This window comes from Oncorhynchus nerka, linkage group LG8 (assembly GCF_034236695.1).
Source record: "Oncorhynchus nerka isolate Pitt River linkage group LG8, Oner_Uvic_2.0, whole genome shotgun sequence".
NCBI lineage: Eukaryota > Metazoa > Chordata > Actinopteri > Salmoniformes > Salmonidae > Oncorhynchus > Oncorhynchus nerka.
Window position 1 is genome coordinate 49,295,887 of NC_088403.1, and position 15,226 is coordinate 49,311,112.

At 45.8% G+C, this 15,226-nt stretch overlaps 1 protein-coding gene and 1 non-coding gene across 2 annotated transcripts in view; both read left to right on the forward strand.

The window, feature by feature from the left end:
* Positions 1-2,828: 2,828 nt before the first annotated feature.
* On the forward strand, positions 2,829-2,902 carry trnar-ucu (transfer RNA arginine (anticodon UCU)). Its single transcript has one exon. It is a non-coding gene; the product is annotated as a tRNA-Arg (tRNA).
* A 1,207-nt stretch (positions 2,903-4,109) lies between these two features.
* The window catches only part of LOC115133506 (kin of IRRE-like protein 1), a 37,128-nt gene continuing 26,011 nt past the window's right edge, over positions 4,110-15,226 (forward strand). Inside the window, 1 exon segment of the mRNA XM_065021881.1 lies at positions 4,110-4,411. Coding sequence (XP_064877953.1) covers positions 4,366-4,411 — 46 coding nt within the window. The 5' untranslated portion in view covers positions 4,110-4,365.

Sequence of the window (15,226 nt, forward strand, 5' to 3'; positions counted from 1 at the left end):
TCTGGTGCAAAACACAGAGACAGGAACAATCACCCACAAACACACAGTGAAACCCAGGCTACCTAAGTATGATTCTCAATCAGAGACAACTAATGACACCTGCCTCTGATTGAGAACCATACTAGGCCGAAACATAGAAATACCCCAAAACATAGAAAAACAAACACCCAATTCACGCCCTGACCATACTAAATAATGACAAAACAAAGGAAATAAAGGTCAGAACGTGACAGCTATACAATGTCAGTCCTCTCATTTCTGATGTTTCAGGTACAATGGTGAATCATTTGAGTACTGTGAGTAAGGTATCAATATGCAGTGAGCACCTGTATAGCGCCAGTCAAAGGACAGGATTCCACCTGAAAAAAATACTTCTGAAAACCACCTTAGTGGTGGGTCCTAAAGACCATAGTAGGAATTGAACTCTGACCAGGAGGAGAGTTATGTTTGAACCCTTGGCCTACAATGGTCGCGCCCTGAGGAAATCTAATTAACATAATACAAACGTTTCATGGGCTGCTTCTCAATTCACCGCCTCCACCGATCTCGCCCTTCCACATCTGCAGTGAAAGGTGGCAGATCTAGAGCGGTGTTTGTCAGACAATGAGACATCCCGAAATCCGGTCTTCTCTCAAAAATGTACGTAGAGTCCAAACAGTTTGGCCTAGCAACTATTACCACTCTATCTTACTACATTTGCACACACTGTATATAGATTTTTCAATTGTGTTATTGACTGTACGTTTGTTTATCCCATGTGTAACTCTGTGTTGTTGTTTGTGTCGCACTGCTTTGCTTTATCTTGGCCAGGTCGCAGTTGTAAATGAGAACTTGTTCTCAACTGGCCTACCTGGTTAAATAAAGGTGAAATAAAAAAATAAAAAATATTGAAAGCTGAGATTCTCACATAAACGATGAGACTCTCATGAACACAAGCCTCACAAGACTCTTCTAAAGGTCCCCAGTACCAGTTGTAAAAAATGATGGAAGTATATATAGAGATAGTTTAGTGCCTGAAAGGGGTGCGTCACTTGAGTGGGTTGAGTCTCTGACGTGATCTTCCTGTCTGGGATGGCGCCCCCCTCGGGTTTGTGCCGTGGGGGAAATCTTTGTGGGCTATACTCTGCCTTGTCTCAGGGTAGTAAGTTGGTGGTTGAAGATATCCCTCTAGTGGTGTGGGGCTGTGCTTTGGCAAAGTGGGTGGGGTTATATCCTGCCTGGTTGGCCCTGTCCGGGGGTATAGTCGGACAGGGCCACAGTGTCTCCCGACCCCTCCTGTCTCAGCCTCCAGTAATTATGCTGCAATAGTTTGTGTCGGGGGGCTAGGGTCAGTCTGTTATATCTGGAGTATTTCTCCTGTCTTATCCGGTGTCCTGTGTGAATTTAAGTATGCCTCTAATTCTCTCTCTCTCTTTCTCTCGTTCTCTTTTTAATGATCTTCTCTCGGAGGACCTGAGCCCTAGGGTCAGTCTGTAATATCTAGAGTATTTCTCCCGTCTTATCTGGTGTCCTGTGTGAATATGCTCCCTCTAATTCTCTCTTTCTCTTTCTCTTCTCTTGGAGGACTTGATCTCTAGGACCATGCCTCAGGACTACCTGGCCTGATGACTCCTTCCTGTCCCCAGTCCACCTGGTTGTGCAGCTGCTCCAGTTTCAACTGTTCTGCCTGTGACTATGGAACCCTGACCTGTTCACCGGACCTGCTGTTTTCGACTCTCTCTCTCTACCGCACCTGCGGTCTCTAACTCTGAATGATTGTCTATGAAAAGCCAATTTACATTTACTCCTAAGGTGCTGACCTGTTGCACCCTCTACAACCACTATGATTATTATTATTTGACTCTGCTCGTCATCTATGAACATTTGAACATCTTGTCCATGTACTGTTATAATCTCCACCTGGTACAGCCAGAAGAGGACTGGCCACCCCTCATAGCCTGGTTCCTCTCTAGGTTTCTTCCTAGGTTCCTGGCTTTCTAGGGAGTTTTTCCTAGCCACCATGCTTCTACATCTGCATTGCTTGCTGTTTGGGGTTTTAGGCTGGGTTTCTGTATGGAACTTTGTGACATCAGCTGATGTAAAAAGGGCTTTGTAAATACATTTGATTGATTAAAATAAAGGGATAACTACATGTAAAAAAATAAAATAAAAAAGATCTTCAGAAGAAACTTCCTTTAATTTTTTTGGTTTTACTATCTGTTGTTCCATGTAGTGTAGTGAATCTGTTTTTCAATGCATGGGGATGTTATGATGCAACCGCGGTGCAATGTAGCTGGGGCTACTTAAGATTCTGGTACAGACGCTGAGTGCTGTCGATGCTGTCTGTCCACTTGTGCATTCATTTCCACCCATCCGTGCATGGTGTGATGGTTGATAAAAATTTGAACAAATTACGCTAAAATAATGAGAAAGTAACAGTAGCTTAAAGACAGTTTACTTGATTGAGCGTGTTTTATTCTGTGCGGATTCACCAAAATAATAAAATCCCTCAGTTAGTATACAGAAAAGGATGATGATGTAACGACGCAAGCTATATCTACTATTCCACACAATTATTTGGCTATTGTCTTTCAAGCTCCTTATTGCACAACGCTTTGTATTAAAGCCTAAATTAAATACATGTTCACCACATCGCCATTTTGGCTCTGGAGAGAGGCTCGAGCGTGCGAATTGCATTGAAGAGACGGCGTACAGCGCCCTCTACCGGCCTTTTTCTTAGAGCCAAAATGTCCAAGAAGAGTGGTCCTGATGCTGCAGGAATGCTGAAAGCGTCGACATTAGAAGGATGTGAGTATCTAAACCGTGCCGGAATCATGTTTATTGGCGCAGTCTCTGTGGCGCAATGGAATAGCGCGCTGGACTTCTAATCCAGAGGCTCCGGGTTCGAGTCCCGGCAGAGATGGGTCACCTCTGGGTGCCACATGGCAGACCTGCGGATTTTTTATTACAGAAAATGTATGATGTCCGATAATAAACTGCAGGCACCTTTTCATTCAATGTATCCTTCTAAATGTTCTAAATATAATACTGCTCTTCACTACATCTCTACACCCCAATATGTAGGCTATACTTGTATTTATCACATAGCCTAACCATAATAATAATTGATATCAAATAAACAATGATACATTTAAAAATATATATATTTACCTGATAGAATAGCATATTCGACCACTTATTGAGCATTGCAATATCAAGGTATTTATAAAACAGAAATTCTTGCTAGACCTTAATTATAACAACAATTCAGGCTAGGCTACTATAGACAGATTTATTTCACCGCACAAACAATCCATTCCAATATAGTTTTTCTCAAGTAGATCCTCTGAGTAATGGTAGAAAATGAATCACTTATTTAGTCAAAAATACATCAATGCCAGTCCAGTGAATTAGCTATACATGCAATAACGGTCCAACAGCAGAACAATTTAATGATGACAATACCTGGAATCCTAATTAGAGTGGCTATATGTTTCAGTGAATACATTTGTGTAACTTAATGTGTTGTTTCTACGAGGTGCATCCGTGTGTAGGCATTTTAATAGTGTTTCCAGTTGTTTGGGAGTAATTATTGAGTCAGTGCACTTGAGGGCGCTCCAACACCGCGTTGTAGCCTAGGCTGACGCAAAGCCGAGAGAGATGGATATGAGAGCCCACTACAGCCCACTATACAGGCGCAATGGGGACATTGAAAACGACATGTATGTATAGCCTATGTAGCTGGCTATAATAGGCTATATAGCCTCTACTTCATCATTACTTTGAGAGAAAGGAGGAGACAGACGCTGCCACTTCTGGGGCAGAACTTGGTTTTGCCATGCAGAATGTTTGCAGAAGGATTTGCTGGCAGAATGATTCAACTAAATCAGCACTCCATTACCATGACATGTCATTAGATCTGTGACCTATTACTCAATCTCTCTTAAATAGACAAACACAGAGATAATGGCAAAAAACAAAACAAATTCGTGTAGTTTTTCTCTGGTGACAAAGACATGAAAATATAATAGAGGTATCACTACCATCTACTGCGAGATTCAGACTAGAAACAGGAGGGGTGTGTGCTGTGGTGCTGACGTACGTGAGAGGAGAGAGCGAGAGAGAAAGGACTGCGCCGCTAATGAGAAAACGGACCGTCGCCGAGCACGCAAGAGCAGACAGCAAAAAGGAGAGAGGAGGAAAAAACGGAGAAATGATCTAAACCGTAAAAAAAAGAGTAGAAAGGGGAGGTGGATAACGACGAATCGTCACATATATTCACTGGAAGGATTACAATTGCCCGATAGTGGTGAATAAAATCCAACGTTTTTTTTGATGCTGTCCTCACGGAGAATTGAGCTAACGGGCTTGCTGGTCTTCTGAACGATGCATAGGCTTCTGCTCCTGAGTTTGGCGTTGAGTTTTCACCGTGGTAAGATAAGGGTTACCTTCCTTAATAAACGAGACACTGTTTCATGTTGTCGAACAATACCGAGGCTTGTTAAACTTGATGAGGGGGAAAGTTGCTCTAGATTCGTTTCAGTTATGTGCTTGTGTGTGGGCGCGCGCGTGTGTGTGTATGTGAGAGAGCGATAGAAGTAGATGCTCCTCTTTTCTGCGTATATGGCCTCGAGTTTGTCATATGCGGGGCAGTGTGAATGGTAGGCTATTCCACAGTGTGTGTGTGTGTGTGTCTAACATGATCATGGCCTGATTGGTGCGAAAATCTAGTATCTACCATATGACCTTAGTCCTGTGCATACAGTAGCCTATTGCCTTTTTCAAATATGATGTTAGGCAGAAATGACGTGATTCGAATGACAGTGCGCGTCTAAAATGATTGACCAATGGTGCTTGATATTGTAATTTGGGAACGGCTTGTGTCAATCATTCAAACGTTGCTTGCCATTTTTTATTGGTGCCTGAGATAGAAATATAGCCTAATAACACGCACGCACGCACACATACACACACACCAAGGCCATTGTAGACGGTCTCCAGCTTGCCATGCGTAGCTGCCGCTGTATCCTGCTCTGCTCGTGCGCGCGACACAAAGATTGGAATGGGGACTTTTTTTCGCCATGTATTTCATTTCGAATCGAGGTATGGCCAGCATAGCTTCACGTATAATACCCCTAATGTCATTTAGATGACATATCTTTAATACATGCGCATTGACAGGTATAACAGCTATTGTTATAACGTAGTTGCTAGGAGACATGTGCTCAAGGTGGACGTGATTTCTTAGACTACCTGTTCGATTACAGCATCTTCCTTGTGCTCGCGCACGGCACAAGGCAACCCTCCCTTTTCATTGTCTACCTTGTTGTGCGTGACAGTCAGAGAGTGCGTGTACTGTGAATGTGCGGGCACGCGCAGGTACTGACCAGCCTAGCACTTTATCGTAGGTAAGGGGCGTGTTTGAAAGGTCTATATAGGATGATGTCATCCATGTAGCCTGTGTCTCTTTTTAGATCACTATAGGCTAGCGCAACTCTTTTGTCCTTCACTCAACATCCATACACAATATTAGTATACTAGTATAACTATACACGGAATGCTAAATGTTAGTATTGTATCACCTTTTCACTGCCTAATCCTGTAAAACAACTGACAGATGGCCTATAGTGTGGCAGCTATAAACAGTAATCGTTATGAATAGTCATTACACACTACAAAACATACTAATACATCTTATTCACATGGATCGAGGCTGAAGCATGCATGCACTCACACACACACACACACACACACACACACACACACACACACGTGTTAGTTACGTGGCTGTAAACTATGTGTCACACACTGCGCTCCTTATGGCAATGGTACAATGTCACAATTTTATCATTCATGTGTAGGCTATACTCTTCCAACTGCCTGTCCAAAACACTGCTCTCAAAACACTTGAAGATCAACAAGATCTTAACAGGCATTTCATATGGTATGAAATGTAAATGTATGTCCTGCAAAGACTCTTTATAATCCATGAAATTGCAATTGTTGTTAGTAGCCTACACCTGGTAAATTTGCGACATTGCAACTTGGTGTTGCTAATGTACCTACCTAGACTGCTATAACAAAGGCCTCAGTGCAGGTGCAACATTTGTCAGCCTCTGTCCTTAATGAACAATGTCACAACTACTTCATGTATACACCAGACTGGCATTGTTTTTGTCGTTTCTGAATTTCAGATATTTAAGTATCACCAACTGCTGTCCACACATAGGAAACCCGAGATGAATACCGCATTGAATGGATAAGATAGTAAAGGTGAATATGGATAATATGGCCTGAAAGGGAATGATGAGGTTATGTACCCCAATTAACTGGATAGGTGGAGGGAGGATGAGGTCATGATTAACGTTTTGCAGAAAATGGGTGTATCAGAAACAAGGGAGGGTTTTATCAGACACACACACACATTCATATATTCACACACACACACACACACACTACCGACCAAACAACCCAACCCAGTCTCATGAGCTACATATTCTATTTCAACGTTTTTGTGTGTAAATATTGCTAAAAAACATTGAAATGGAACATGTAGCTCATGAGACTGTGTAGTTTAAGTCACATGTGGGTCTATTCATAATGTGGATGTAACAATGAGATCTACTTACAATTCCATCATGTAATCAAGCAATAGTCAGCATTTTCTTCACATTAGTTATGGCTATGCTACAGTGTGACGTTCAATGTCAACACAATGTGACTTGACGCTTTAAAACTCATTTTGACACATAATGTAATGAACACGAGGGGAGACAGAGAGCTGGATTCAAGCGCAGGGTGCAGCAGGTGCTTATTGCAAAGGACCACAGGAGGAGGCAGGTAGCTGGGTCCAGGGGCAGGCAGAAGGTCATACACAGGGGGTCAAAAAGGGCAACAGTACAGGCAGGGAGAAGGCTAGTAACGTAGTCCGGGAGATCAGGCAATAGGTAGGTAACAGGAAATCCGATAGGGAATAGGCAAAAGGCGTCATTAGTGATGGGGTGCAAAGAACTGAACTAAATAGTGTGTGATAATGACCTCCAGGTGTGTGAACAGGTGATTAGAATTCAGGTGATTAGGATCTGGAGAGTGAGCTGCGTTAAGGGGATCTAGGTGTTTGAGAGTGTGAGCTGGAACGTGGGGTGGAAAGTGAGCTGCGTTCAGGGGATTTATGTGTTTGAGGGTGTGAGTTGGAAGCAGACATACTACTACCTAGTAGTAGGGCTGTCCTATTGTTTATTGTAAAGGTACAAAAACAGACAATGAAACTTGCTAGAAAACTACTAATTAGATTACGCCTATTGACGCTCATTGTTTATCATGTATAGGATACTAATCTATAAAATAATCTAAATTTATGTGTGTAATAAATTAAACATATTAAATTATAGCATTATGTAGCAACTCAAAATGACAGCAAGCCGTCCGGGCCTATAGTAGTAGACGTTAAAGACCCTACTAAAGCTGTTTGACTGGCCTAACCAATGGAGTTTTTAAAACCACAAAGCGAGAGAGAAAGGGAAAGAGAGAGGGAGTGAAAGAGGGCGAGAGAAAGAGAGAGAGAGGAATAGAAGAGAGAAAGAGACACATTTGACTGTGCCTCTTTGCCATGTTTTCTAACTGTGTGTGTCTACATTTTGCTGAGAGACAATTTGGGGGTCGGGGGAGGGGTGGTAAAAAGTTGTGTTTGGGGGAGGTTCTGGTGTGGCGATAGTGGGGAGGGTGGTCTGGTGGGCAGGTGGGTGAAGTCGAGGGGGCCCAGATCAAGACCGATTAGAGTTTTTATTCGGAGGGTGGTTGTAGTGGGGGATGAAAAGAAAGAAAGCGGGGGAGAGAGAGAGAGAGAGAGAGAGAGGCAGGAATAGGGAGGGGTTGGGGGCCAGGGGGAGAGAAAGGGACGATTACTCAAGCCTGACTGGCTGCTCTGTAGGGACAGTTGGCCACACACACACACACACACACACACACACACACACACACACACACACACACACACACACACACACACACACACACACCTCATTGACATAGAATATGGAAGAGAGAGTTCAAAGTGCTACTCTCAAATCAGAATTCTTTAACCCACATCTGAGGCCTCTCTCTCCTTCCCTGAGCTCTGAGCCTTAGAAGATGCCTCTGCACATGCCTGGGCTTAGACTAGAATTAATTGGCATTAATCACTGTTGAAACTTCTCTTCTTCTCCCTCTTTTTTTCAGTTTGATTTTTTACCCTCCCTCAGTTTTTCTCTTTCCCTTCTCTCTGTCCTTCCATTTATCCTCCTTCTTTCTGCTAGCTAAGCTCAATTCTCCCCCCTCTCTCTCTAATAAGTTCCAGATGTGGTTATTGCATTCCTTTCGTCAGTGGAAAGGAGAGGAGAAAAAAGGAGAGGGGGAGGGGTCAGAAGAAGAAGCACATAAATTAAAAGAGCACATGATGAAGGAAGAGTGCAGCCACCCTGTACACACAAACACACAGACCTGCAACCACATACATATATATACACACACACACACACACACACACACACGAGATGGGATTCACTGCTGTCGTTGGGCTGTGTTTTTCTCCCTCAAAAGTTTTGGGACATTCCCCCTCCCCCTCTTCGCCCACTGTCCCCTTCTCCTCCACCATCCTTCCCTCCATCCCCTATCCCTCTATTCCACCCTCCTCCCCCTGTAGGAATGTGGCCGCCGGGTGATGATGTCATTTGATTTCTCGCTCTCGGAGTTTCTTCTCGAGAAGGGTAGGGAGATTTGTGTCGCTCCATCCGTCTCTCTCTCTCTCTCTCTCTCTCTCTACGATAACAACATTACAGCTAGCCATCTAACTAATAAGCCTACAGTTATGTGCCTGGTCTACACTGCTAGCCATACAGCCATTTAGCCCGCAGTAAAAATGGGAACATATTTAGTTAACGGTTCAACTGTTGTTGTTTTTATAATCCTAATCGTTAAAAAAAAGAAAATGTTGGTTGGAAGGATATGGCTACATGCAGCTCATTCACATCAATTCCATAAGGAGAGAGTTGTTTAAGTTGAGTCCTTTTTATTTTACATTCAGCATTACTCCGTCAAGGGAAACACCGTATTCTTTCTAACAAAGACATCTGCATATATTTCAGGATGTTGTGTGTTCCTGTAAATAATCAGTATTCACGTGAACATTACAGCTTTGAAAATATAGCTTGTCCCCCCCAAAAAAGTGGTCTCTTGGTACGTTGAGCCGGCGGGACAGGGTAAATTAAGCGGCCGACGATTTGTTTTCCTGTACTGACTGAAATATTACCACCACCTTTTTAAAACCATGTTTATCTTTACTTCCCAAACACAGTTCAAAACAGTCACAGTCGCTTATTTGGAAATCACTCTGGTGAATTATCGATTCATAACGATATTGATTTTGCTAGCTAATTCAGAGTACGAAACAAAATATCCCTTGACCGAGGACCTATGTTACCACAAAACTCCACTTTGATAATTCTGTATAGCGTAGCCCTTGATCAGGGTTCGAAGCGGCCTGACATTGTTAGTCCGTGGTGGTCACCCTTGGTTACCCTTCAAGTATTCTTTGTCGTTCATTTGCATGCTTGTTTCAGAAAGGACGGGCTGGGTTATCTTGAAGAGAGGAGTTGTGAAAAGCCCAGCATATTCATGTCGTCTCATAACGTGTCAGACACTTTGACCAGGAATTATCATATCACCCTGCACTGCTCCAAGGGGTTGTCATGGCCACTGTGTGTCTATCATTGTGTCAGTGGTCCTCACTGGCTGTAGCCATGGTAACGATGTCTGTAAAGGTGGTTCAATACAAATAAAGCACTTGAGATGTGAAATATGGGAGATTAGCCCGAGAGAAGAGGACAAAGAGGAAACGACACATACACACAGAGCGACAAACGGACAGACAGACAGAGAGAGAGAGAGAGAGAGAGAGAGTAGAAATTATTCTCTTCCCTTCATTTCCAAATAAATATGTTTCTATAGCAACCCTTTTACCAGGGGCTTTAATGATAGAGGGAGTGAGAAATAAAGAGCGGGAACAAGGAAAATAAATAAGAGCGGAGAGGTGGAGAGGCAGAGACGGAACATGTAAAGAGATAGAGGTGGAGCAATGGGAGGGAGGGCATGATTATTTCTGAGTATGTGCCACGGACAGACAAAGGAAAAAAAGGAATGGAACCGGGGGGTACATGGGGACAAAGAGAAAGAGAGAGGGAAGGAACCGGGGGTACATGGGGACAAAGAGAAAGAGAGAGGGAAGGAACTGGGGGTACATGGTGACAAAGAGAAAGAGAGGGAAGGAACCGGGGGTACATGGTGACAAAGAGAAAGAGAAAGCGAGGGAAGGAACCGGGGGTACATGGTGACAAAGAGAAAGAGAGGGAAGGAACCGGGGGTACATGGTGACAAAGAGAAAGAGAGGGAAGGAACCGGTGGTACATGGGGACAAAGAGAAAGAGAAAGAGAGGGAAGGAACCGGGGGTACATGGTGACAAAGAGAAAGAGAAAGTGAGGGAAGGAACCGGGGGTACATGGTGACAAAGAGAAAGAGAGGGAAGGAACCAGGGGTACATGGTGACAAAGAGAAAGAGAGGGAAGGAACCGGGGGTACATGGTGACAAAGAGAAAGAGAGGGAAGGAACCGGGGGTACATGGGGACAAAGAGAAAGAGAAAGAAAGGGAAGGAACCGGGGGTACATGGTGACAAAGAGAAAGAGAGGGAAGGAACCGGGGGTACATGGTGACAAAGAGAAAGAGAGGGAAGGAACCGGGGGTACATGGTGACAAAGAGAAAGAGAGGGAAGGAACCAGGGGTACATGGGGACAAAGAGAAAGAGAAAGAGAGGGAAGGAACCGGGGGTACATGGGGACAAAGAGAAAGAGAAAGAGAGGGAAGGAACCGGGGGTACATGGTGACAAAGAGAAAGAGAAAGAGAGGGAAGGAACCGGGGGTACATGGTGACAAAGAGAAAGAGAAAGAGAGGGAAGGAACCGGGGGTACATGGTGACAAAGAGAAAGAGAGAGGGAAGGAACCGGGGGTACATGATGACAAAGAGAAAGAGAAAGAGAGGGAAGGAACCGGGGGTACATGGTGACAAAGAGAAAGAGAGGGAAGGAACCGGGGGTACATGGTGACAAAGAGAAAGAGAGGGAAGGAACCGGGTGTACATGGTGACAAAGAGAAAGAGAGAGGGAAGGAACCGGGGGTACATGGTGACAAAGAGAAAGAGAGAGGGAAGGAACCGGGGGTACATGGTGACAAAGAGAAAGAGAGGGAAGGAACCGGGGGTACATGGTGACAAAGAGAAATAGAAAGGGAAGGAACCGGGGGTACATGGGGACAAAGAGAAAGAGAAAGAGAGGGAAGGAACCGGGGGTACATGGCGACAAAGAGAAAGAGAGAGGGAAGGAACCGGGGGTACATGGTGACAAAGAGAAAGAGAGGGAAGGAACCGGGGGTACATGGTGACAAAGAGAAAGAGAAAGGGAAGGAACCGGGGGTACATGGGGACAAAGAGAAAGAGAAAGAGAGGGAAGGAACCGGGGGTACAAGGTGACAAAGAGAAAGAGAGGGAAGGAACCGGGGGTACATGGTGACAAAGAGAAAGAGAGAGGGAAGGAACCGAGGGTACATGGTGACAAAGAGAAAGAGAGGGAAGGAACCGGGGGTACATGATGACAAAGAGAAAGAGAGAGGGAAGGAACCGAGGGTACATGGGGACAAAGAGAAAGAGAGGGAAGGAACCGGGGGTACATGGTGACAAAGAGAAAGAGAGGGAAGGAACCGGGGGTACATGGTGACAAAGAGAAAGAGAGGGAAGGAACCGGGGGTACATGGTGACAAAGAGAAAGAGAGGGAAGGAACCGGGGGTACATGGTGACAAAGAGAAAGAGAGAGGGAAGGAACCGAGGGTACATGGTGACAAAGAGAAAGAGATGGAAGGAACCGGGGGTACATGGTGACAAAGAGAAAGAGAAAGAAGGAACCAGGGGTACATGGTGACAAAGAGAAAGAGAGGGAAGGAACCGGGGGTACATGGTGACAAAGAGAAAGAGAAAGAGAGGGAAGGAACCAGGGGTACATGGTGACAAAGAGAAAGAGAAAGAGAGGGAAGGAACCGAGGGTACATGGTGACAAAGAGAAAGAGAGGGAAGGAACCGGGGGTACATGGTGACAAAGAGAAAGAGAGGGAAGGAACCGGGGGTACATGGTGACAAAGAGAAAGAGAGGGAAGGAACCGGGGGTACATGGTGACAAAGAGAAAGAGAGAGGGAAGGAACCGGGGGTACATGGTGACAAAGAGAAAGAGAGGGGTCTAGGAGTATTGTCAAGGGGAGGATAGAGAGGGAAGATGACAGAGGAGGGGAAAAATGTGCACTGCACCAGACAAAGAAAGGAGTCTCCCCTCTTTCTCTTTCTCCTTTTCTTCCCCCTGTTCCTTCTCCACCTCTAGCCAGTCACCTTCATTTGTTGACTGACATGATGGCAACATGGTCCCTTTTTCTCTCCCTCTATCTTTATGCCATATAACAGTATTGCCATGGTGAGGTAGGTTATACCCAGTCTAGTCTACCATACCGCCATGCGGTTATTGTCAGTTAGACTCAGGTGGTGTCGGGCAGCAACAGTGGCACTCCTGACTTTGTCATTGTGCCCTTACCCGTAAACCGATCCTCATCATCATCCTCATCGTCATCACAGTTTTGTCATCCGTCCATCTCCTTGTTTTGCCATTTCGGTATTTCAGATATTTAAGTATCACCAACCGCCGCCCACACATAGGAAACAGAGACGACATACCATATTGAATGGATAAGATAGTAAAAGTGAATATGGATAATATGGTCTGAAAGGGAATAGAGAGAGCGGTGCGCTGGACAATTAACTGGATAGGTGGAGGGAGGATGAGGTCATGATTAACGTTTTGCAGAAAATGGTTGTATCAGAAACAAGGGAGGTTTTCGACAGACACACACACACACCCTCATGCATGCACACACACATACACACACACACACACACACACATACACAAAAACACTTTTTTGGGGGGGCAGTTACTTTAGACGTCAGCTGTTGCCATGGTGACGCAAGTCTGTGATCCAACGACAGAGCAGGATTGGCTAAACTGGAGAGAGGCAGAGGGACTGAGAGGGAGAGAGGGACTGGGAGGGAGAGAGGAACTGAGAGGGAGAGCAGGACTGAGAGGGAGAGCGGGACTGAGAGGGAGAGCGGGACTGAGAGGGAGAGCGGGACTGAGAGGGAGAGCGGGACTGAGAGGGAGAGTGGGACTGAGAGGGAGAGCGGGACTGGGAGGGAGAGTGGGACTGAGAGGGAGAGAGGGACTGGGAGGGAGAGCGGGACTGGGAGGGAGAGAGGGACTGGGAGGGAGAGAGGAACTGAGAGGGAGAGCGGGACTGAGAGGGAGAGCGGGACTGAGAGGAGCGGGACTGAGAGGGAGAGCGGGACTGGGAGGGAGAGCGGGACTGGGAGGGAGAGCGGGACTGGGAGGGAGAGAGGGACTGGGAGGGAGAGAGGGACTGGGAGGGAGAGCGGGACTGAGAGGGAGAGTGGGACTGAGAGGGAGAGCGGGACTGGGAGGGAGAGCGGGACTGAGAGGGAGAGAGGGACTGGGAGGGAGAGAGGGACTGGGAGGGAGAGCGGGACTGAGAGGGAGAGCGACTGGGAGGGAGAGCGGGACTGGGAGGGAGAGTGGGACTGAGAGGGAGAGCGGGACTGAGAGGGTGAGAGGGACTGGGAGGGAGAGCGGGACTGAGAGGGAGAGAGGGACTGGGAGGGAGAGCGGGACTGAGAGGGAGAGAGGGACTGGGAGGGAGAGCGGGACTGAGAGGGAGAGAGGGACTGAGAGGGAGAGAGGGACTGAGAGGGAGAGAGGGACTGAGAGGGAGAGAGGGACTGAGAGGGAGAGAGGGACTGGGAGGGAGAGAGGGAGGAATACAGGGATAGATAGGCAGATAGAGATCATTAGATTGATTGACAGATCCATACAAATGTGATTTTATCAAACGTTATTGCTTGAACAGGATTAATAGCATGCACTCAATTCATTCAGGCACATCAGACAAAGCCCTGACGTCATGGCATCATGTTGTAGCCTTTTGTTTGCTTGGGAGACAGGAAAACTTTGAATTCAAAAATTGATTTTTAGGTTGATCGCGTACGCGTGGGGAGATAGGTAGGGGCAGAACATCCTATCTAGGAATTAAAGGCGCATGTATTCTGTCTTTATGGCGTTCTTATTAGCACGGGGGCTGGGATTAGGCCTATTGTGATAGAAGACAAAGCATCACATTTCACACAGAGCGAAAGCAAATCTGTAGCATGTTATGTTGTTGTTAAGATTATGGGATTGTGAGACACAAAAGGTGTTAATTGTAGGTCTCCGTGACTGTGTGGTCAGGCTTTGGTGTGTCAAGTGTGGCTATGTTGACAACAGGGCTTGCTTTACCTCAGTGTCTGTGTGGATAAGAGTTTGGTGACCTCGATGTCTCTATCCGGCCACATCATCACCAGCCAATGTGGTCAATGTTTGGTTTGACCGTGTTTGTGTTGATGGGTGTGTCCTATTTCTATGTGGTCACCGGTCAGGGTTTGACTGTGTGTGTGTGTGTGTCTGGGAAGACATGGTGTAGGATGTTGTCATATGTCTGTGTGGCAAAGGTTTAGTCATGTATGTATGTGCGCGTGTGTGCGTTTGTGCGTGCGTCTTTGTGTGTGTGTTTCATTAGGGCTCTGTGTGTGTGTGTGTGTGTGTGTGTGTGTGTGTGTGTGTGTGTGTGTGTGTGTGGGTCAGGGTACTTTGTGACCATGTCTTTGTGCGGTCAGGGTACTCGGAGTCTCTCGATGGCATCTGGGGATCACTGACTCAAGGAAATCAGGACACTCTAAATTTGTCACTGCAGCATAACCCACATAATAAAAGAATACATGAGCTTCCTCTCTCTCTCTCTCTCTCTCTCTCTCTCTCTCTCTCTCTCTCTCTCTCTCTCTCTCTCTCCTGTCTTTTCTTTCTTCCCATCTGCCTCTCTCTCTACTCTCTTTGTATAGCTTTTTCACGTGTTCTCTCCTGCTCAGACACTCACATATTGAAGAATGATATGAGCAAGTAGTATGGAAATACACAGAGAAGAGGCCTACAAAAAGACCATACAGATTTGGGCGAGGATCTGTATTTTTTTTGTGTACCCCTAATGTAAGCATTACCTGGGAAGCTGCTGAGTGCTC